Raw genomic sequence first — 25,544 nt, forward strand, 5'->3', positions numbered from 1 at the left:
TTTCAAATTATTTTCCAGTATAGGTAATTACAAGATATTGAATATGGTTCCTTGTGCTACACAGTAGATTCTGTTATTTATTTTATATGTAGTAATGTGTATTTGTTAATTCCAAATTTCTAATTTATTCCTCCCCCCTTTCCCTTTTGGTAATCATAAGTTTGTTTACTACATCTGTGAGTCTGTTTCTATTTTGTAAATAAGGTAATTTGTATAGTTTTTTAAAAGATTCCACATATACAGATTCCACATTCCACATATATCACATATAAGTGATATCATATGATATTTGTCTTTCTCTGTCTGACTTATTCACTTAGTATGATAATCTCTAGGTCCATCCATTGTTGCTGTAAATGGCATTATTTCATTCTTTTCTATGATTGGGTAATATTCCATTGTGCATGGAATATTATCTTCTTTATCCATTTCTTTTTTATCCATTCTTTGCTCAATAGGCATTTAGTTTGCTTCTACATCTTAGTCATTATAAATAGTGTTGCTGCAAACAGAAGGCAATGGCACCCCACTCCAGCACTCTTGCCTGGAAAATCCCATGGACGGAGGAGCCTGGGGGGCTGCAGTCTATGGGGTCGCTAAGAGTCAGACACGACTGAGCGACTTCACTTTCACTTTTCACTTTCATGCATTGGAGAAGGAAATGGCAACCCACTCCAGTGTTCTTGCCTGGAGAATCCCAGGGACGGGGGCACCTGGTGGGCTGCCGTCTATGGGGTCTCACAGAGTCGGACACGACTGAAGCGACTTAGCAGCAGCAGCAGCAAACATTGTTGCATATGTTTCTTTTTGATTTAGAGTTTTCATCTTTTCCCGATATATGCCCAGCTGTCTCCTTGTTGAGAATTGTTCTTAGCATTTAGCACTTCTAAGGGAAAGCCTTTATTTGTGAGAAAGTTTTTAGAAAACAGCAAAGTATGAACAATTTTTATTGTTTGTAACAGGAGAGCAAAGCATGAGTGTTTGAAATACATAGCTGCCCTAAAAATCCTCACTTTTTAATTGCAACCAGCTCTACTGACAAAACCCATACCAAAGCTCCTAGTTGTCTGAATCTTCAACACATTTATCAGATTTTCTCTTCTCTACTTTGTGGTGGAGATGCAGACACGTAGTAAATTGGCCAAAAGGCAGATAGTAAGAAAAATAATGAGAGAAGCCACCTGCAGAATTCACTCACTGAGCTTCATGCCTGAATAACAGAGCTAAAGATCTACATGCAGAGGCATTCTCAGCTCAGATGACTGACTAGATCTCTAATAATGTCTTAAAAGATTCTTTGAATGATTTACTGTTTAAATACCGTTTCTGTTTATTTATTTTTTTTGGCAGTCCAAAATGACTACCCTGCCCCCGCTGCCCATGACACGCCCAAAGCTTACGGCCTTGGCTAGACAGAAGCTGCCGTGCTCACCAAGAACAAAACCAAGGTATGTGTCCCCGGCTTTCTTTTTTTTCCCTACAGAAGAAATTTCTTGCAGTAAAAAATGTCAGTAACATATCTCAACAATAAAAATTGTTTAAAGACAAAAGTACATTTCTATATTCAGAATATTCAAATTTGCTGTTTCAGAAAGATTGATAAATCTTATTCAAAGATTAAGAATATATTTATTTAGCAGGCAAGTGCTCATTTGGTCATTTTATTTCCTACTGCCATTATATTGTGGTTCCTGCAAAGCTTTGGAAATACATTTCCTTTTTGAAATATGTGTGGAAAAATTGAAAGCAGAAGCTCTAGGCGTGAAAGTTGTATAGCATCTAAACCACAAGGTCCCGATCCTGATTTCTGTTTTGGAGGAAGGAAGACACAGTCTTACTCCTAGGGTAAACTAGTGGGCATGATTTAGCGCCTGAAATGATCCTAGAGCTTGAAAATACATCAGACCTCCTCTGCCTGTGAATGACTGCTGAATTCAGGGAGTTTTCCCCTTGGGCCGAAAACCTGCAGGGCAGGAACTTGATGTTTTTTTATTGTAACTATGCATATTAATTAAGACTGTGTTACTTAGAAGTTTCCACTTCTAGTTTTATTGATTTTTAATTATGCACATATTATTTATCAACATAAATAATTTGCATATGTAGGTTTGATTATCTTTTTATGCATGCCTTTCAATTCCTACAAGGCATAATGATCAAAGTATTATGAGACTGCTTTGTTCGAAGAAGGACCATACCTCATTTTTGGTATTTCTGGCAGAGACCAAAGCCCCTGAACCAAAATAATACGTTCAGCTAAATTTGTAGAAACTGTAAAATAGAATTGCAGAAAATTATAAGTTTACTTTCAAATAATTTGAAAAGCAACAGTTTTGATAGAGGCATAACTTCAGTATATACATTCTTATTTTCCATCTTCCTTTTGGGCAATGTGAAATATTTGCAAAATCTGAAAAAGCTAGCTTCTTCTTCCTGTCATTTTGTAATAACTGAGTTTACGTTTTCTTTTCAACATGAACAAAACCATAACTCAGTGTCACATCGCTAGGATAAGACAGGTTTTAAAGAAAAAAATCTTTGAATTCTTTTTATTAAAAAAAAACATTTTTATCATAACCATTTAAGGCAAATTTTTTAATCAACATTCTCCATTAGCTTCTGAATAAAAAGAGATACTTGTGTATCCTGTACTTCAGTTGTCATGATATGTTAATAGTCTGCTTATTCTTAAAGGTGCAAGGGGTATGAAGAATGAGTATATTACATGTGTAATATATTTCTCATTAAAGTCTTCTTAAAATCACTTTCAGCTTGAACTTTTAATAGTAATTTGAGTTTTATGTGTGATTTTTAAAAACCACTCGAACAGAATGTCAGAGCAAAATTCTATGTTTTCAATGAATAAATTCAACACATTTGTATCAAATAGGAGTTTTTTAGTTCACGATACTGTGCTGAACACAATCTGACTTCTGTAGCTGGAAGGTTGTGAGAGAACATAAGTAAAATGGAAGATCTTAACAGTTTTGAGGAGAAAACCCCATTTATTTAAGAATGTAGACTATTTTAGTGTGTTGATGTTTTATTTGTTTACACACTGAGTTCAGTATTCTTCCCTATTTCCATTCAAGAAAGTTAAAAATTTGAAATTATCAATGAAGAGCCTAACTGTAGCTCTTGCAGAACGTTCATTATCTAAGATATTATACCCTGAATATTCCTGTTCTCCTGGTGGCATTTTATGTTTGGTAGCTTTTCACCTCGATAAGGCAGTTCTTTATTATTTCTTTCCATTTCATTTAGGTCTGAACTGATCAAAGAAAAAGATGACATAGATCATTATTTGGAGGTGAATTTCAAAGGATTGTCAAAAGAGGAGGTTGCTGCGTAAGTATATACCTCTTAAAGGTACTTTAATATAAAGTTTGTTTTTTTGTCTTGATTATTTGTTGAAATTTCAATTTTCCTGTGCAGTTCATTTTTTCACTGGAACATGGCATTTAAAAATTAAAGCTCGTATTAAATAGTGATAAGTCACGTCTATTGATCTTATACCTATCAAAAAAATCTTTAATTTTATGACTTTCAAAATTCTCGTATTTACTAAGGTATTATACTATCGTATTTGCAATATTTTAGTTAAGTCTGTGTCATTGATTGCTTAATAGCTTCCATTTTAGGGTATATTGCCTCCAAGGGGGAAAAATGCTTTAAGAGAAAGAGTTGTGTTATCTTTTTTCCTGGTGATTAAAAAGAAATCCCTGACTAATGTATATTTTGTCTCCCATCAAAAACCTACAAAAAGAAATAATGGATCATAGTTTATTGGTTAATTTAAAAATAATTCCATGTATTTTTTTAATGAACAATGTAAACTTTGCCATTTTACTGCTAATTAGAACCTAATATGTGATCTGAGTAAAAATAGTATAAAAATCCATGTAAATTAGTGAGAAATAAATAGAAACCTAGAATAATAGCTAAACAGGTTTAATATTTCTTACCTATAGATGTGTTGACTCTTTTATCAGATTTTTAAATGTAAGTATTGACAAATAGAAATCTTATATATGCATATGTATCTTATGGAATTTATTAAATGGCTAAAATATTAAAATATTTTATACAACAAATGCTTTTAAAAGAGTTTCTCTATGTATGTTATCTAGTGCTATGGGATTCCATTGAAGAAGTATTCCTATTGATGGTTTTGGTGTAGGTTTTCATACAGTTTAAAATTCTAAGTCTCTTGATACATTTCATTAGATAATTGTCAAATATGCTTATAGCTGGAAAAATGGAATAGTTCATTCTATCCATAGCCACTTTATTTTATAGAGTGACAAAATTTACAGTAAATATAATCACTGTCTTCCTTGGAGTTCTATTGACTGCCAAATGTAATATCTGGGACCTTTGGTTTTTAAATGCTATTCTAGTTGCTAATTCATTAACTTTCCATGGTAACCTGTTGCTTCTGCTGCTGCTGCTGCTGCTGCTAAGTCACTTCAGTCGTGTCCGACTCTGTGCTACCCCATAGACGGCAGCCCACCAGGCTCTCCTGTCCCTGGGATTCTCCAGGCAAGAACACTGGAGTGGGTTGCCATTTCCTTCTCCAATGCATGAAAGTGAAAAGTGAAAGTGAAGTAACCTTTTGGATAAAATTAAAGGTCAATATAGTCTGATGGTGTGTTCCTTCTTAAAAGAAAAATATATGTGAGTGATATTTTCATTTTGATTTAAATATGGGATATCTAAAAAAATAAATATAATGACTAGCTATAATTCACTTAAGAATTAGGAATTAAATTTGGAGTTAAACTTAGGCTTCACTTATTTGACAAACTAGACACCTTTATACTTAAAATTTGCTTTCAGTCTGCACTAAATAAAACATTATTCTAAAACAGTCCAGAAGAGTGTCCTCTTACAAATATTTTTTTCACTAAAGAAGTAAAAGTGAAATTGTTAGTTACTCAATCATGTCCAACTCTGTAACCCCATGGACTGCAGCCTGCCAGGCTCCTCTGTCCATGGGATTTGCCAGGCAAGAATACTGGAGTGGATAGCCATTCCCTTCTCCAGGGGATCTTCCAGACGCAGGGATTGAACCTGGGTCTCCTGCATTGCAGGTAGATTCTTTGCTGTACACAAAACAAGTAGCACTGGGTAGTTCTGAATCTTTAACATTGAATTCTACTTAAACCTACCTATACTTGAATACTTTTTTAGATCAGAGCTCTTTCCCTAAGATAGTGGGTACAAATCTTATTAGAAAGTTCTTGTACTTGACTCACTATTATGCTTCTGACTGATACACATTCTAGACTTTGCCCTAAACAAACTAATTGAATAGCATGTAAAGGACAAAATTGATTTCAGCATCTCCCAGCAATACCCAACAGATGCCATGAGGAATTATGCATATTCCAAGCAATTTCTGCATACAACTTTTAATCAGCCATTCTACTCTAAAAAGATGAAAGATAAATGCAGGAAGCATTTATTAAGTGCCTACTTTATATCTAATACTAGGATTTTCACAGAGCAAGAAACTGTTATTTTATTGTAAAATATTTGGTCTCATCTTTATCTCTATTTGAGACAGTACAAGTAGGGAATAAATATGCAATGAATGAATACTGATTATACTGTGAGATGTAGCCTAGAGGTCTGGAAAAAAATCAGAGAAAACTAAGATGTTGGATAAAACTTGCCAAAGAAGACATATTCCAAGTTTGGCTCCTTATCTGTTAGCATTGTATAATGAACAAACTGGTGAGTCACAGGTCCTCACTATACAAGGACATAATGGGGAGAAATGGATGAATCAGATTTTCAATCAAGCAAAGCAATATCTAAGATATATCCTCAAATGCCTCTCTAGACTGCCTTATTCCCTAAGATGATAATAGAAATGTATACTTACATAATTCATGTCCATTAGCTTTGATATCCTGTAATGTGGATGTGTTTTTTGTCTAGTCCCAGAATAACCCTTCACTGTCTACTCTAAAATTTACCAAACTATTGGTACTGATACATAAACTCACACTCCATGTCCCTCCTATTGCAATGGGTTGGAAAGTTCCTGTTCTTGTCTAAGGATTATGTCTATATTTGTACTGCAAGTGCCATCCCCTCTTACTTTTTCCAAGACTTTCTCCAGCAGTTAAACATGTTTAATTGCTACATCATCAATTTCTTCTTCTGCACTGATTCAGTCTCATCAGCATTCATATCCACTCTAGTATTTACCTTGACTTCTTATCCTCTTCCGTATTCCACCCCATTTTTCTCTACCCCTCACAGTAACTGGGAGCACTATTTCCATATTTCTATATCCCATTCTGAGACCAACTGAAATTGACTCTAAATAGATTTCCAGACCTAGAACTCACTGAAATCTGTTTATTGTGATCAGTATCCTCCTTTTAAATCACAACCAGTGGTCATGTGTCTGTCCTTATCTTTCTTGATGTCTTCACACTATTTGAGAGTTGAGTTCTCTCTCTTTGAACATTCTGTGCTTGTAGCTTCCAGGATGCCATGTTCTATGGTTTTCCTCCAGACTGTTTGACCACAGGCAGAGCTCTATAGCTAAATGTTAAATTAATAAATGGGTGAAGAATAACTGTTGGATTACTAACACCATGAAATAGGTATTATGCTATGATATTCTTTGATTACAGCAGTTTTAGTTCAGCACTGTAGGTAGCAGCTTCACTGTTGTATTGAGGAAGTTTAATTCCTCAAAAGTGTATTATGTTTACAAGTAAGAGTATAAAATTTAAATGAATAATTGAGCAGGACAGGCTAAAGTAGTTGTTACTGGAATGGCCAAACCCAGTTGATGGGGAATCATTTTACTTTGGGTTAGGTAAAATGGTTCAAAGGCAAAGGGCTTCTGAGATTTTTATCATCTACATTTACAGAAGGAATTCTAGTATAGTATTCCTTAATACTTCTTAATTGACCAGATTATTGCTATGCCTGATAATGATATTTTGATTTTCTTAAATAAGTGGTTGAATAGTTCATTGATAGTATTTGACTGATTTTTAACAACTAAAGATTATGTTATATTTCTGTATTATGTGCTTTTTTATTCTGTATTATCAGAGTACATTATTTAAGTGATACTTAAAGTACCACTTATTATCATAATTGCTTTGAGTAGCTAAATAATAAAAGTGTCATTTATAGATTCAAATAAATTTTTCTTGGGGGAAGTTTTTACAGCTTTAGCTATGTATATGAGGATACAAATAAGCAAAATTATCAAGGGACAGAGAATGTTAGTCTGCTCAATATTATTTTCTGTTCAGATATCAAATTCTATTATACAGAAGAATAGATTTAGTTCAAAATTGTGTGCATCTCTAAGATATTTTCTTCTTTGAGAATATCTTTCAGCATCACCAGTTACTGAGTGTCACTTGGTCAACACAACCTTTCTATCCTGCCTTTGAATTGTACCTTACTTGCTCAGTTAAGGTCCTGGAGAAGGGAAAGGCTACCCACTCCAGTATTCTGGCCTGGAGAATTCCATGGACTGTATAGTCCATTGGGTCACAAAGAGTCGGACACGACTGCGCTACTCACTACTCAGTTAAGGTAAACTAGTATTTGTCAGTCTTAGATTTTCATCTTGAAAATATTTCAAAACTGTCTTCCAAAAGTGCTTTTATAAATGACAGACATAATTGTTATGGGGCTTCCCATGTGCCTCAGATAATAAAGAATCTGCCTGTAATGCAAGAGACCAGGGTCCGACCCCTGGATTGGGAGGATCCCCTGGAGAAGCAAATGGCTACTCACTCCAGTATCCTTGCCTGGAAGATCCCATGGACAGAGGAGCCATGGGATTGCAGAGTTGGACATGACTGAGCGACTGAAACTTTCACTTTTATCCTTGTTGTCAGCAAATTTAGCATTTGGCTTGGCAATATGGTCAGGCTCTTAGAATATCTATAATATGGTGAAGGTGTTTATTCAGAATATAATATTTCAAGAAAATATTAGGGGAATTTAGGCCCTTTAGGTGAGCTCTTCCTCTGCTTCATTTATCTTGTTTACTTTTAAATAATTTTGTGATATTTTGTTTTTTCTTCAAAACACTTTGCTCCTCTTTTTAAAGTGATAAATTCATACAGAGTTTTGACAATTCAACTTTCTGAAGATTCCAGTTGCCAAATAAATGGCTACATGACTAACAGGAATACGCAGAAGAGAGAAGGAAAGGACAATGACCCACTTTCCTTCTCAGAAGCAAATTAGATTTTAATATTTTCTTCCTTTGCATACTCATTGCTGATTCACGTTGTTGTAAGGCAGAAACCAGCACGACACTGTAAAACAGTTGTCCTCCAATTAAAAACGAAATTTCAAAAAAAGATCTTCCTGATATAAGAAAAAGAGACAGGATTTTGGTGTTCTTAAGTGGAGAGACAATTAATCCTTACTTTCTCCTGAATATAAACAAAATAAGCAATAGCAGAGAACACAGATGGGAATGGAAGAGAGATGCCATTCCTTTTTATTTTTATTTATTTACTTATTTACAATCTGGTACTGTTTTCCACAGCAATCTCTAAGATGTGAAACTAGGAAAGAAAAAAATTTTTGACCATAATTTTTTGAAAAAGAATATTGATATCAATGAAGTTTACAGTTTGGGAATATAAAAGAATGCAGAGGAATGGAACTTTTAAAAATTGTTTGCTGGATGCAAAAGGGATCTCAAGTTTACACCAAAACCAAATCTAAGTAAATAAAAAGGAAAGATTTTTAATGTCAACAAAACAGAGAAATGCCAATTTCTTAGGCATTTATGTCTTTATGTCCTTTAAAAGTTTGCTTTAAAATGTTAATTTTCACATACGGTGTTTAAACTTAACAGCTTTAAGTAGACTTAAAAAAGCTTTATAAGAGAAAAGCATAGGAATCATGGGAATCATGACATTAAAATTCTAGCTATTAGGGGAGAGTTCTTCCTCAGCTGGAAATTTGGCTTTGCTACTTAAAACCTGTGGAATTTGTTGCAGGTCACCTGACTTCACTAATCTTTGATTTCCACAACTATTGGGAGACTGTAACAATAACAGAAAATTCTTAGGAGAGTTAAAAAGAGATCCTGTATATCAAACACATGTAGACAGTTTCACTTTCTTTAACTGCTGTCTATCATTTTTCTTTGGCTTTTAAAACATTCATTAATGTAAACATTATTATTTTACAATATTAAGCAATATTAATTTACCTTTTTTCTTTAAATGTTTATAGTTACATATTTTATTTTGTACTAGGTATCATTTTCATCATGTTTAGAAGACAGTTTTTAGTAAGAGATACATTTCAAACACAGTAGTGCTAACCAAGTAGGGGAGATGTTTTTAATTTCAATTTCAACTTTTCAGAAATTTTTTATGCTGTACTAAACAACATAATTTGCATAGCTTATTAAACTGTACAGTTTTCTAAAATGTCTATAAACTGCTTAAACTTATTGTTACCATAATAAGATTGCTTTGAATTATGTGTAGAATATAGTCAAAGAATGTGACTCTTCCTACAATAGCTCATAAACCTGGAAGTGCATAATGTTGCTGTATTTAGAAATCACTTGGGAGATTTAATAATGAAGAACAAAGTGATAAAAGGGGATAAGCACCCAGGTACCACAGAGGTTGAATCAGTTGAAATCAAAGTGGGGTCAACAATGACCCAGGCACATCATATGTAATTTAGGAAGCCAGATGATTTTACTATGTGAGCTTTGTCTCTGATGTTGTGTTCTGTCCATATTAAGAAAAACTTGCATGGGAATATCCGAAACTAATTTGACTCTGTTCCATTCTCTGTTATGTTCATCTTGCTTCAGTTCTATCAAAATCATCCCCCTGACTCATATCTGTACCCTGTTCTGTTTTCTGTGTTGGAAAATGGAGATGTTGTAATAAATGGTGTCATCTTCTCAGTGCTTAAAGTTAAGTCAGGCTATGGACTCACAAATGCTTGTATACTTTCCTAGGGCTTGTAGAGTCCTCAGGGTTCTTCCATGTTGTAGTATTTGTAACAATTTCCTTCCTTTTTTAAGGCTGAATAGTATTCCACTGTATGTTTATACCATAATTTGGTTATCCATTCATCTGTCAATGGCACTTGGCTTGCTTCAGTGTTTTTCCTATTATGAATAAGCTTAATGTGAACATGCGTAGACAAATATCTCTTTAAGACCCTGCTCTCAATTCTTCTCTGTATATACTCAGACGTAGAATTGCTAAATAAATTTGGTAACTCTATTTTAAATTTTTTGAGAACCACCATGCTGCCACCACAATGGCTATACAATTTTTCATTCTTACCAACAATGAGCGATGTTTATGTGTTCCAATGACATAAACCGATCATTTTGTTATAGAAAGACTTTAGATTTTAGAGTTTTTGGTTCACAGCAAAACTGAGGGGAAGTTTCTCAGATACCCCTTGCTCCCACACATATTAATACATTGTTTTTTAATGCTGTATCCTAAATTACGTACAAAACAAAATGTGGAGTTATATACCAAAGTTACAGTAATACTAACTCTTAGAATAATTATTTGTGTAAGTTCATTAGTCTCTTAAATTATGTAAAAAAACAGAATGTGAAGTTACCAACTATTATTAATATTACAAAAATACTAACTTACATAATTGACCATATGTCTATCTTTACTGAGACCTTTATTTCTTTATGTGATTTCACATTACTGTCTATTGTCCTTTTATTTCAGTCTGCAGGACTGCTTTTAGCATTTCTTGAAGGGCAGGTCCAATAAAAATAAAGTTCCTCAGTTTTGGTTTATCTGGGAACATTCTTAATTTCTCCCTCACTTGAGAAGTACAGTTTGGCCAAATGTAGAATTATTGGTTGACAATTTTTTTCTTTTAGCATTTTGGACATTTTAGACCCTCCTTCCTGGCTTCCAAAGTTTCTAGTGAGAAATCTGCTTAAAAACTTATTGATGATCCTGTATATCTAATGAGTTGCTCCTCTGTTGCCACTTTAAAGATTGACAGTTTGCCTTTGGGAGTTTGATGGTATGTGTTTCAGTGTGGATCTCTTTGAATTTTCCCACATAGAGTTTATTGAACTTCTCAACTATTTATATTCATGACATTTATCGAACTTGGGAAATTTTTATCATTTTTTTGAAAAGAATCTATCTACCCATCCTCTGTCCTCTTCTCCTACGACTCCCACAATGCATTGTTGTTGTCATTCAGACACTTAGTTGTGTCTGATTCTTTGTGACCCCACAAACTGCAGCATTCCAGGCTTCCCTGTCCTTTACCATCACCCTGAGTTTGCTCAAATTCATGTCCATAGAGTTGATGATGCCATCCAACCATCTCATCCTCTGTCGTCCCCTTCTCCTCCTGCTCTGAATCTTTCCCAGCATCAGGGTCTTTTCCAATGAGTCAGCTCTACACATCAGGTGACCAAAGTATTGGAACTTCAGCTTCAGCATCAGTCCTTCCAATGAATATTCATGGTGGATTTCCTTTAGGGTTGACTAGTTTGATCTTCTTTCAGTCCAGGGGTCTCTCAAGAGTCTTCTCCAACACCATAGTTCAAAAGCATCAATTCAGTGCTCAGCTTTCTTTATGGTCCAACTCTCACATCCATATGTGACTACTAGAAAAACCATAGCTTTGACTATATGGATCTTTATCAGCAAAATGATGTCTCTGATTTTGAATATGCTGTCTAGCTTTGTCATGGCTTTTCTTCAAAGGAGCAAGTGTTTTTTAATTTCATGGCGGCAGTCACCATCCACAGTGATTTTGGAGCTAAAGAAAATAGTCTGTCACTATTTCCATTTTTTCCCTATCTATTTGCCGCAAGGTGACGGGACTGGATGCCATGATCTTAGTTTTTTGAATGTTGAGTTTTAAGCCAGCTCTTTCACCTTCAACAAGAGGTCCTTTAGTTCCTCTTTACCTTCTTCCATTAGAGTGGTATCATTTGCATATCTGAGGTTATTGATATTTTTCCCAGAAGTCTTGATTCCAGCTTGTGATTCATCCAGCCCAGCATTTCACATGATGTATGCTGCATGTAAGTTAAATAAACAGGGTGACAATATACAGCCTTGACGTACTCCTTTCCCAATTTTGAACCAGTCCGTTGTGCCATGACCAGTTAGTTCTAAGTGTTGCATTTTAACCTGCATACAGGTTTCTCAGGAGGCAGGTAAGGTGGTCTGGTATTTCCATCTCTTTCAGAATTTTATTGTGATCCACACAGTCAAAGGCTTTGGCATAGTCAATAAAGCAGAAATAGATGTTTTTCTGGAACTCTCTTGCTTTTTCCATGATCCAGCGGATGTTGGCAATTTGATTTCTGGTTCCTCTGCCTTTTCTAAAACCAGCTTGAACATCTGGAAGTTCACGGTTCATGTATTGCTGAAGCCTGGCTTGGAGAATTTTGAGCATTACTTTACTAGCATGTGAGATGAGTGCAGTTGTGCGGTAGTTTGAGCATTCTTTGGCATTGCCTTTCTTTGGGATTGGAATGAAAACTGACCTTTTCCAGTCCTGTGGCCACTGCTGAGTTTTCCAAATTTGCTGGCATATTGAGTGCAGCACTTTCACAGCATCATCTTTCAGGATTTGAAATAGCTCAACTGGAATTCCATCATCTCCACTAGCTTTGTTTGTAGTGATGCTTTCTAAGGCCCACTTGACTTCACATTCCAGGATGTCTGGCTCTAGGTGAGTGATCACACCATCATGATTATCTGGGTCATGAAGATCTTTTTTGTACAGTTCTTCTGTGTATTCTTGCCATCTCTTCTTAATATCTTCTGCTTCTGTTAGGTCCATACCATTTCTGTCCTTTATCGAGCCCATCTTTGCATTAAATATTCCCTTGGTATCTCTAATTTTCTTGAAGAGATCTCTAGTCTTTCCCATTCTGTTGTTTTCCTCTGTTTCTTTGCATTGATCACTGAGAAAGGCTTTCTTATCTCTTCATGCTATTCTTTGGAACTCTGCATTCAGATGCTTATACCTTTCCTTTTCTCCTTTGCTTTTCTCTTCTCTTCTTTTCACAGCTATTTGTAAGGCCTCCCCAGACAGCCATTTTGCTTTTTTGCATTTCTTTTCCATGGGGATGGTCTTGATCCCTGTCTCCTGTACAATGTCATGAACCTCAGTCCATAGTTCATCAGGCACTCTATCTATCAGATCTAGGCCCTTAAATCTATTTCTCACTTCCACTGCATAATCATAAGGGATTTGATTTAGGTCATACCTGAATGGTCTAGTGGTTTTCCTTACTTTCTTCCATTTAAGTCTGAATTTGGTAATAAGGAGTTCATGGTCTGAGCCACAGTCAGATCTTGTTTTTGCTGACTGTATAGAACTTCTCCATCTTTGGCTGCAAAGAATATAATCAATCTGATTTCGGTGTTGACCATCTGGTGATGTCCATGTGTAGAGTCTTCTCTTGTGTTGTTGGAAGAGGGTGTTTGCTATGACCAGTGCATTTTCTTGGCAAAACTCTGTTAGTCCTTGCCCTCCTTCATTCCGTATTCCAAAGCCAAATGTGCCTGTTACTCCAGGTGTTTCTTGACTTCCTACTTTTGCATTCCAGTCCCCTATAATGAAAAGGACATCTTTTTTGGGTGTTAGTTCTAAAAGGTTTTGGAGGTCTTCATAGAACTGTTCAACTTCAGCTTCTTCAGCATTACTGGTTGGGGCATAGACTTGGATTACTGTGATATTGAATGGTTTGCCTTGGAAATGAACAGAGATCATTCTGTCGTTTTTGAGATTGCCTCCAAGTACTGCATTTCGGATTCTTTTGTTGACCATGATGGCTACTCCATTTCTTCTGAGGGATTCCTGCCTGCAGTAGTAGATATAATGATCATCTGAGTTAAATTCACCCATTCCAGTCCATTTGAGTTCGCTGATTCCTAGAATGTGGACATTCACTCTTATCATCTCTTGTTTGACCACTTCCAATTTGCCTTGATTCATGGACCTGACATTCCATGTTCCTATGCAATATTGCTCTTTACAGCATCGGACCTTGCTTCTATCACCAGTCACATCCACAGCTGGGTATTGTTTTTGCTTTGGCTCCATCCCTTCCTTCTTTCTGGAGTTATTTCTCCACTGATCTCCAGTAGCATATTTTGGTTATGAGGATTAATTGAGTTAATATTTATAAAATGATCAGAACATTTTGAGTATTAGTGCTTTTAAATTTTGTTTCATATCATGTACATATATATGTGAAATATACATGTACATTTACTGAACTGCAATGTAAAATGTCTTTCTTGCAGTGAATTGCCATATGGAAAGGACTCTGCTCTAGATTCAGAGTTCTTTGAAAGCAGAAAAGAACTGCTTTTCATTCTCCTTTAAAACTTGACTTATGTAGGATAATGCTTTATTTCTTGCTAACTTCCTTTCTAGAGAGGATTGAAGAACGTTAGTGTTTTATTTTATATAGCTGTCAGATATATATAGTAAATGAAAGGCTAGTATGGGAGAAGTATGTAAATATGCTCCCCACTAGAGTTAATATAGTTCCTCTGAAAAACAGATTAAATTTAATTCTGAATTTCTGGGCAGACTGGGAAAAAGGGAGATATGATGGACTGGAGAGTTCTCATTATCTGATGAAATGAAGCATATCAATTCTTCAAAAGAGATAAACTTTTTCCTGATAAAATTCCAAAAGAAAATTATCACATGACCTTATATAAGACAAATGGAACAATGTAATAAAGTTTTGCACATCCAATGAAATGGGTATATAGACAGCTTGTCATAAATATTACATCTCCTAGCTAGGTTTTATTTCCTGCCTAATAGTAATACATAAGACAGATTAAATTAATACTGTGTGCTGCTCTGTGTTTTAAGAGAACTTCACAATGAACCTGTGAAGAGTTGTTACTGCTCTCAGAGACCAAGGCATGGAGAGGTTATGTAGTTTGACCGAGGCAGTCTAATGCTATAAAGAAGCACAAATGGTAAGAAAGAAAAAATAATTCATAGAGAGGAAAGAGTGAGTAAGCTAGAAAGAAAATGAATCAGGCATGTGTCAGAGATCAGATTTCTAGACTCCTCCTGAATAGCCAGTGATATTATGGATCTAGAACCTCCCTCTAGGGTCATCTCATAAGGACCCAGTTATTCTATAACCCAGACTCATATGTCCATAAAATCTCCTTAAGCTTGTCTGAAACAATCCCTTATCCTGCAGCCCAATAACCAGAGAAATACATTACTGAATAAGGGAATTGTCTTGAGAGTTTAATTTAGTTTTTTTTTTTTTCCACTTCAAGATCAAGATAGATGGCTAAACAAACATCCTTCGTATCTTTGAAATGATGGCACAAAAGTCCAAAAGATAGAAAATTCTTAACATGATGAGAAAGAAAGGAAAAAAACTGAGAATTTCCCAGATTTTCAGAAGTCTATTTTCAGAAAGCAGTTTCAAAATTACCAGAGATAATAATGATAAAAGAAGTTGGTTCATCAAGAAGTTGTTCAGTCGCCCAGTCACGTCCAGCTCTTTGCAACTCCATGGAAAGCTGCATGGCAGGCCTCTCTGTAGATTCATCAAGAAGATGTAATCATAAATGTGTGTGTGTTCCTATGACAGAGCTTCGAAATACATAAAACAAAGGCCGATGGAAAGAAAGGGAAAACAGAGAAGTTCACAATTATAGTTGAAGATTTTACCACTACTCTTTCAATGATTGATTAAAAATCAGTAGAATATTGAGGAGCTGAAAAATACCATTGATGAACTTAATGAGCATCTACATACATTCCACCAAGCAGTAGCAGAAAACACGTTATTTTCAAGTACACATGGAATGTTTTTCAGAAGTGATGATATTCTGAGCCATAAAACAAATTTCGATATACTTAAAAGGGTTTAAATCCTAAAAATTTTCTCTTACAACAATGGAATTAGAAATAACAGCAGGAAGATCTCTGAAAGATCCCCACAAATTTAGAAACTAAACAGTGTATTTCTGAATAAACCATGAATCAAAGAAGAAATCAAAGCATTTAAAAATCCTTTGAACTGAAATTTTTTTAAATGACATATCAAAATTTTCAGCTAAAGCAGAGCTTAAAGGGAGGTTTATAGCATTAAAATTTTATATTAGAAAAATAGAAATATCTAAAGTTATTGCCCTGAGTTTTCATTTTAAAAAATCTAGAAAAAAACTGAAATTATAGAAAAAAGTGTAGTAAAATGGGGGCAGAAAACAGTAGAGAAAATTGATGAAACTAAAAACTGCTTCTTTGAAAAGATCAATAAAGTTGATCAATCTTTAGTCATAATGATTAGAGAAAAAAAAAGACACAATTTACCAATTTTAGAAATGAAAGAGGGGATACATCACTACAGATTACATGAATATTAAAATGATAATTAGGAAGTAAACTATATACTGATAAACTCAACAACTTATAGAAATGGTTAACTTTCTTGCTGCTGCTGCTGCTGCTAAGTCACATCAGTCGTGTCTGACTCTGTGCGACCCCATAGATGGCAGCCCACCAGGCTCCCCTGTGCCTGGGATTCTCCAGGCAAGAACACTGGAGTGGGTTGCTATTTCCTTCTCCAATGCATGAAAGTGAAAAGTGAAAGTGAAGTCGATCAGTCGTGCCCGACTCCTAGCGACCCCATGGACTGCAGCCTACCAGGCTCCTCTGTCCATGGAATTTTCCAGGCAAGAGTACTAGAGTGCGTTGCCATTGCCTTCTCCACTAACTTTCTTGAGACACTGCCAAAGTTCACTTAAACAGAAATACATATGACAATGGATTCACTAAACATATTGAATTAATAGTTTAAAAACTTTCCACAAAGAAAATTCCAGGCCCATTTGGCTTCACTGTGAATTCTAACAAACATTTTAAGAAAAACAAAAAATTTTAAAAAACCCATCAATTTGGCCCACACTCTTCAAGAAAATGGAAGAGGAAATGCTTATCAACTCATTCTATGAGGTCAGAAAAACCCTGATACCAATATCATTAAAAGCCATTACATTAAAAAAAAATAGAGTAGTAATATTCCTCATGAATGTTGATGCAAAAAATCTTCAAAAAAGGTAACAGTTGGTCTGAGCTCCTGCCAGGGAAGCTGGTATACCATGCAAAGTCCTTTCCATTTGGCATCAGTGCAAGGAATAGCCAACTCATGCTCTCCTGAACCATTTACCTCAGGATGAAGCCTACCAACAGAGGAAAACCAAACATACCACCCATGTTAAGAAATCTAGAACTTTATTATTTTGAATAGACAAATAGCCTCTGATTATTTGAAAAAAATATTGCAAAAGAGTAAAAGATTAACAAAGAGAATATTCAACATGAGCTGAAACAAAGTTCCTATAGAGAAAAAGAACAACTTTGGGAGATTTCCCATTTCTTTCCTTACAGACATTGTAGATAATCTTACATCCTTCCAATGTAACTTGATGCTATGAAATCAGAGAAAAAGAATTCTTTAAAAGTTGCTGAAATATTTTTTTAAAACTCAAAGAAAGGATGGAAGAGAAAGATAAGGTTAGCTCTTAACATGCGGAATAAAAACACAAAAGATATGGAAATATTTCAAAAGGCTTGAGCTACAGAACATAGTCTGGGTGGAGGATATTTATCCGAGAGAAATAGAGAAGAGAAAATGGAGAGAGTGGAAAATAATAACTACATAGATAGAGATGTGGATAGAGATGTAGACATAGAAATCTTAGATTGGGAAAAAAACCTACAGATCTTTGGACTGTGACTACCAAAAAAAAAAAAAAAAAACAAACAAACAGAAATTAAATAACCAAAAAAAAAAAAGAAAGAAAAAACCCACTTGGATATATCTTTATGAAATTTCAGAATACTAAGTATAAAGAGAGGATACTAGAAGCTTTCAGGGTTTGGAGGAATGGTTGTCATCAAGAAATAAAGATCAGACAACCATCACAATTGTCAGTAATAACACTCGGTTCTAGAAAAAAAAGAATAGATGTCTTATGCAGAATAATTGTTTTAACTTAGGATTCTGTACCCAGGTACACTATTAATCAAAACTGAGGGCGAAACAAAAATCATTTCAGGTAGTATGAGAATTGGTAAGCATCTCTTCCTACGCAGTCTTGTTGGGTACTTCATCCCTGCTCCAGATGATCACTGTAGAGTCTAGGGCAGAGGTCCCCAACCCCAGGCCATGGGCCAGTACTGGTCTGTGGCCCCTTAGGAACCGGGCTGCACAGCAGGAGGTGAGCCGCAGTGGATTGAGCGAAGCTTCATTTGTATTTGCAGCGGCTCCCCTTTGCTCCAGTTACTACCTGAGCTCCGCCTCCTGTTGGATTAGTGGTGACATTATAGGAACAAGAACCCTATTGTGAACTGTACATGCAGGGGGTCTAGGTTGCATGCTCCTTATGAGAATCTAATGCCTGATGACCTGAAGGAGCTGGGGTGGTGATAGTGCTGGAGAGCAGCAGCAAATACAGATTATCATTGGCAGAGAGGTTTGACTGCACAGAGACCATAATAAATCAATTGCTTGCAGACTCATATGAACCATAAAAGTGAGTGGCAAGTGATGGTGAGTTGTATAATTATTTCTTATTTTATATCACAATATAATAATACAGAAATAAAGTGCACCACAAGTGTAATGTACTTGAATCATCCCAAAACCATAACCCTCTCATCCGTGGAAAATTACTTGGATGAAACCAGTCCATGGTGCCTAAAAGCTTAGGGACTTCTAGGGGAATGAAGGGGATTTCCTGGTGGCTCAGTGGTAAGGAATCCACCTGCTAATGCAAGAGACATGGATTTTATACCTGCGTTGGGAAAATCTCCTGGAGAAGGAAATGGGAACCCACTCCTGTATTCTTGCCTGGCAAATCCCATTTACAGAGGACCCTGGAGGGCTGCAGTCCATAGTGTCACGAGAGAGTTGGACATGACTAGTGACTAAACAACAGCAACAGCAACGAGGGGGAAGAAAAGAGAATTCAAGAAAGAGAGAGTTATGGGGTCTAAGGAAAAAAAGTCCCTAACTCAGAAGTTCAAAGTAAATGTCTACAAAGTTGCTTTAAACTGATGTGATTAAGCACCTGAAAGTTCTTAGTTATAATGGTTTAATATATAACATGTCACACATATTAAGGTTAGGAAAATGATTGAGAAATTGAGATTTAAGTGTATTATTTAAATATTCTATTAAATGCAGAAAGGTAGTATAATGTATACTATCATCTATATTATATAAAAATAATGTATAGAAATATTAATGTATAAAAAATAAAACCAAAAAATTTTGCAAATAGATCAGTTGTCCCCAAGAATTGAAATGCCATTTCTATTAAATACTAATTTTCATGTTGTGTATACATACACATGTACATACATATTCTGTTCCACTGACTTGTCTTTTCTTGTATCAGTGCCACAACTTATTTTATTTATATAGTTTAACTATATTTTATATCTGACAGTCTCCTTCTTTGTTCCAAATGATCAGGTTTTTCTTGAACATTAAGATTTTATATGCATTTTAGAATTATCTTGCCAAGAGTCAGGAAATATCATTGAGGTTTTTTTTAGGACTGCCTTGATTTTACATGTTATTTTAGGAGACTTGGTATCATTAAAATATTGAGTCCCATGTCAGCAAGAACATCCAGTTAACACTATATGGTGTTAAATAAAAGGAATGACACCAGTTGTCTTTTCAAATCCCTAACTTTAATGGAAATGATGCTAATGTATCACAAAACATTATGCTATCGGTTTGTAATAGACCCATATTATCAAGATAAAGAATTAATTTTCTAGTTTCCACTTTTCTTAATCATGAGTGAGTTTTGAACTTTACTAAATAATTTTCTAGCATCTACTGAGGTTATCATAAAGTTAAGAGATTTTCTAATTTTGAACCATTCTTAGAACTCTGGGATAAACTCTACTTATTCATTATAGTTTTAGTTTGCTATGAGATCTTTTTGATGGGGGAGTATTATTGGGGGAATTTTGTATCTAAATTGTGATAATATTGAACAATAATTTTCTTTTCTTTTGCTATACAAAAAATTAGCAGTTACCATAATTAGAAAATATATTATCTATTTACTTCCTGGTACTTTGGTGACTTCTGCTTTTGTCAATTATAAAGTGGTTGTAAAATTTGTCTTGTCACATAATCAAAGTTTTTTTTGTTTTCGGATCACATTTTTTTTTCTATTTTACTGATTTATGCATTTGCCTTTAATACTTCCCTCCCTGTCTTTTATTTGACTTCATGACATTGTTATTTATTAGAAATTTTTTTCTAGCATCCTGAGCTGAAAGCTAGCTTCTTAAGTAATGTTACTCTTGTTTTCTAACAAATGCACTTAATTATAAATTTCTTTTCAAATACCATGGTGGTTTCTTCCCCCAGGGTTTAATATTTAATTTTTTCTTTCAGTTCTAAATATATGAAAATTTCTACAGTGATTTCCCCTTTTGGCCATGAATAAATTAGAAATATATTTATACATTTGCAGTGTATAGTTTTTCCTTGTGGCTTTATTTATTTTTTTTTTTTGCAAGGGAGAATGCTCAGTAAATGTGCCATGTGTGATATCAGTTTATGAAATGTTTAGTGTGGCCAGTACATGATTAATTTTTATAAATATGCCATGTATGTCTGAAAAGTAAATATATATTCTCTATTTGGTAGTAGTTCTTGGATAGAAAGCAGTCAGAATCTAATTATTAGATTGAGCCTATTATTTCAATCAAGCTAGACAATTGTTAGTCAAATATTTTCCCCTCTATTTTTATAATTTTCTGGAAAAAAATGCCTTTTTTGGCTGATTTTACGTATTTTGAAGTTATTAGGAGTGTTATTTGTAGCTGCCATATTTCCCAGTAAAATAATCTTTTTATTAATCTCTGATATTTGTATACCTGTTTCATTTTTTTTTTTGCCCAATTTCTATTTTATTTGATACTAATAATGTATATAAGCTTTATTTTTGTTGGAATTTGTTCTATTATGTAAAAATATACAAAAGAAACAAATTGCATATTGTTCTCTGTCTTAAGGAGGTTGTAATCCCTACTTTATGTCTAACTTGTATAATTTTTTAAAAGTTTGAATTCAAGGCTATTTTATTTTCTCACAAATACTTCCTTTTGTTCTTCCAATATTCTTCATGATGTACATATTTAATTTGATATACCCTAAGCTCTTAGTTACAAGTAGGAATTTTCTGAATGTTTGAGATAGCTGCAATAAAATGAATGAAACCTTCAGGAAAATAAGATATTTATATATAGATGTTGTCTGACCAAAGCTTCAGAATGATCAGTTTATTTTTTGTTTTTATTAGTTCAGTTTTTACTAAGCATAAAATGAAAAATATGTTCTGGAAGTTTAACCACTGTGAATGTACAGCTTGTAAGAAATCCTGGCTTCACTGTTTATATCTGTAATACACAACCCCTTTGCAACAGTAGTTAAGAGCCCACAGTCTGAAAGGTTTCTTCATAGGACTTACAGCATGGAAGTTATCTTTTAAACATTAAGTTTGAAAGGAGAAAATATATTCTTAATTTATTTTTTGATATGGGGAAAATTGAAATATATTTATTGAAAAAAATTAACTCCACAAAAATATTTTGAAGACATAATGAGGTCGCCAGCTGCTCTAAAATAATCAGAACTTAACATTTCTCCTCAGTTAAATTTACTCTAGATTTCTTATTCAAGAAAGAAAGAATGATAGAGCTGGAATGAGCCTAAAAAGCATTTATTTTTTGTCTGAAAAAAGAAAAGACAAAAGAAAAAGAATGTAGTTAACAGAGCCCAATGGATAGTTTGCAAGGAAAAGTTTTTTAAAGCTATTTATTTTTTTATCTCATGACAAAATATGAACTCACGAGAAGAAATGTCATAGTAAGAGAAATCGAAATACAGGTTTTGTTATTTATCCTCACGCTATCTTAATGCTCTTACATTGCTGAAAAGAGCACGGATAATGTTTTGTTTTCATTTCTAATTCATGTAATTTTCCCTTTGTAATTTAAACATGTTATATTTTTCTTTTAGATGCTTGTCATATTTATAGGCCAATGTACACTATTTTCTTGCTATCATTTTAATAGCTATTTATACATTATAAAGGGATATATGTTTGGAAGGAACAACATTAGAATATATTATGATAAAGTCACAGGTATAAGGAATTGATTGGTTTACTTTTCCCAAAGAAACCTCCTCATGCAGTTGTTTAATGTGAAAGGTTTTTCTTGAAAAGGTTAAAAAAGTTCTAATCAACTTTTGTACATTATGTAGAACTTCATTTTCTAAACTCTGCAAAAGAAAGTTTCATATTTAATGGGAAATCATGAATTATTCCATTTATTATCTACTTCCTCCTTTCAAAGACATGATCTGGATAAAAGGCGGGGTGAATAATTTCAAAAAAATACAATACATTTTTAATGGGAAGGTGCAAACTACAGATTCTCATGACTATTAGCAAGTGTAGAGGAAACAGAATTTTACTTGCAAAACTCGTCAAACTCTTGCAAAGATAAAATGCATGACATACTTTAGTTAAAAAAAAAATAGTGAGCTGAAGTTTTCTTTTTAATGCAACTTGTTGTTTTTACTAAGTTTTGTCTTTATATTCTCCAGCTTTCCATCTTTATTAAAGTTTGATTGTTTCCCTCAATATATGTGGAAAATTGATAGTTCTTTTATTTATAAAGATATGAAGATGAATAATTCAAAGAAAAGTTTTAAGTGATATTTTCTGCGACAAAATTTCCTAAATAATAGAATTTCACAAAATTTGAAGAGCAATTACAAAATTGTTTAAAAAAAAAACAAAGTGACTCTTGTATGGAGTTTTATATTAATTTAAAAATTACAAATATTAATTTAGACACAAATATGGAGTTGAACTAGCATGCCGTGTTTACACATGTGTATAGTCCATTGTTTGTAGCATGAAACTTATTTTTTCTTTTTCTCCTCTTTTTCTTGTTGCCATTATAATAAGATGTAGAATCTGACAGGATTATATTACTTATTCAGATTTTTTATCATTATAACTTAATACAAAAGCTACGATTATTTTTAGGTTTTGTTTTTAAGCCTATATTTAATTGGATAAATAACAACATAATCAATATATTATATATAAACTGGTTATATAATTATGTTTTGCTGTGTGGAAAGTTACAATGTAAACTGAAAAAACAAGATTTGGTATGATTTCTTCTTGGTTAGCCAGGGTGTTTGGATTCAAGTGTGATATTTCTGGGTTGGAAATATTTTCCCTGAAAATTCTTGTTAAACAGTGACCTTCATTTATATCTTTCCTTGTTTGATCTTTGGCTTAAAACATTGTTTCATTAAAAAGTCTGAATTTCTTAAAGGGGTTTACAAATAATAAGACAATGTGTAAAGATTATGTGTGTGATTAGTCTCACATAAGGCGGTTTCTTCGGGTGTTTTTTTTTACTGAACTGCTAAGGAAACACTTTAAAAATGGTGTTTAGGTTTTAGATTTTTTCCAGTAAAGAAAATCTTTCAGTAAAGAAAATGTGTGTGACAGCTACATGTATAAATATTTTAGTGATATTTTATATTGATTGATTGATGAATAGTTTATTCCTTCCTGATTGATGGCAATCTCTGTACTTCAAATATTTGATTGAATGGAAATCATTTGAGTAAATCATTCTTACAGAGTATACACATAAAAAATACCTTTATATTATTAAGGAAATCATTTAAAGTCATTTTAAGGATTGCAGTCGGTACTGTTTGCTGAATAACCAGTTTTCCTCTGCTAAAGGGTAATACTCACCATCAAAAATACTGTTTAACATTTATTGATCTCACAAAAGTTACTGCCTTTTGTGCTAAATACCGGCTATGACATCACTGAAACTGAGAAATCATCTTTGTTCCATTCTTCACAAACAGTCCATATATCCTAAAATAAAAATCACTCATGTTGAAGTGAATTCTTACTGTGCTATTGTTGAGAGAATTCTTTGCTGATCAAATTTTTTTGATATTTTAGTTTTTGTTGAAAGAATTATATTAGTAATAGTCCCATTGACTATTATGATTACATTTTTTAAAAAAGAATTAAAGGTTCAACTTAGGTTAAGTAGTTTTTTTCCAAATGGAGCTTTTCAATGTGCATATACTTTTAAAATGTTGAAAATCCAACTGTGCTAACTTTGATTATTAATAGATGAAAATTTGTATTTTCCAAAAATGTAATCAAAAATTGTGTATGTAACAGTTTCCTCTAAAGAGTCAATTTAGCAAATAGAATTGTTTAGAAAATCACAAAAAATTCTGTTCCATGACCTTTGGGGTTGGAATTTATTTTTTTCAGGTGTCAAGTACAGCCAGCTATAAAATGAATAAAAATCTGAACTGAAACAAAAGTCCTGCTATATTAATAACTATATTCTGACTTTTACTAACATTTTATGGTGATTCGTTTTTTTCAGTTTTTACAATTAAAGATGATAACACATTTATTTGACTAGTAATTCTAGTGAAATTTCCAGAAACTATAAACTTATACCTGCATTAGTGATATTTCTTTGGAATGAAGCCAAAATGTTAAATATTTTTCAGTCTTTATATAAAATTATACCAATAAAAATATATTATGGTACAATTAAGTATAGCACAATAGATACACTTTCATAATTATTTTAAAATTTTTCTCTTAAAGTAAATACAATCAATCTATTTTACAAAGAAAATCAAGATTGTTTAATGGCTGTGATGTTACAATTCCTATTGCAAGATTAGTCACAGCTGCAATTATATTATGAGTTATTTGGTTTATTTTAAATATATGTTAAAGGTATACATAAGCTGAAGTGATTATATTATGCTCATCGTATGTTCATTTTCCTTAAAGAAGTTCTCCAAAAATGTGTAGGGGAAATTAATAATATTTATAACTAAGTATAATTGTAATATTAATTATAATGATAGATTCTTTTGTTCCAAGCATAATAAATTCTACTTTTTGAGACAGTAACATATGTATTAATACAGTCAAATTAAGTTGTATAGAAAATAAGCAGTGATTACCAGGTTATTTGTGGTTAGTGGCCATACGGAGATAGAAAATGAATATGTTTTAGAGAAATCATCATAATTTTAAAAGTGCTCTAACATGCATTTAATTTGGATTAATAAAAATGCCTTAATAAGTATGTGTATGTTTCTCTCTAGAATATGTTTTTAATTTTTCCAAGCTTAAGAATGGAGTGGTTTGAAAACTGAATGTGTGATATGCCGCCTGCCCCATTTACATTTTTAACAGTTGAGTATTTGTTAACTGATCCCATAGACAGCTACATGTTTTGCTGTTACCAGATGGATGAGATAGAATGCCATGCATAACTTTACATTTATCTTCTTTGAGTGTCACCTTATTTGCATATCAATTAAAATAATATCTGTATTAAAATGGATAATGAAAGTTATCAAATTTACA

At 33.5% G+C, this 25,544-nt stretch overlaps 1 protein-coding gene across 1 annotated transcript in view; it reads left to right on the top strand.

The window, feature by feature from the left end:
- TTC29 (tetratricopeptide repeat domain 29) overlaps nt 1-25,544 on the top strand; it is a 279,515-nt gene that overhangs the window by 6,243 nt on the left and 247,728 nt on the right. The window contains exons 3-4 of the mRNA XM_086346476.1: nt 1,351-1,448; nt 3,265-3,348. Of these exons, the coding sequence (XP_086202602.1) occupies nt 1,357-1,448; nt 3,265-3,348 (176 nt within the window). The 5' untranslated portion in view covers nt 1,351-1,356. The remainder of the gene's footprint in view (nt 1-1,350; nt 1,449-3,264; nt 3,349-25,544) is intronic.

Source organism: Bos grunniens, chromosome 17, assembly GCF_055505025.1.
Source record: "Bos grunniens cultivar Pamir isolate PY7600 chromosome 17, Bosgru_T2T1.0, whole genome shotgun sequence".
In the NCBI taxonomy this organism is placed as follows: domain Eukaryota; kingdom Metazoa; phylum Chordata; class Mammalia; order Artiodactyla; family Bovidae; genus Bos; species Bos grunniens.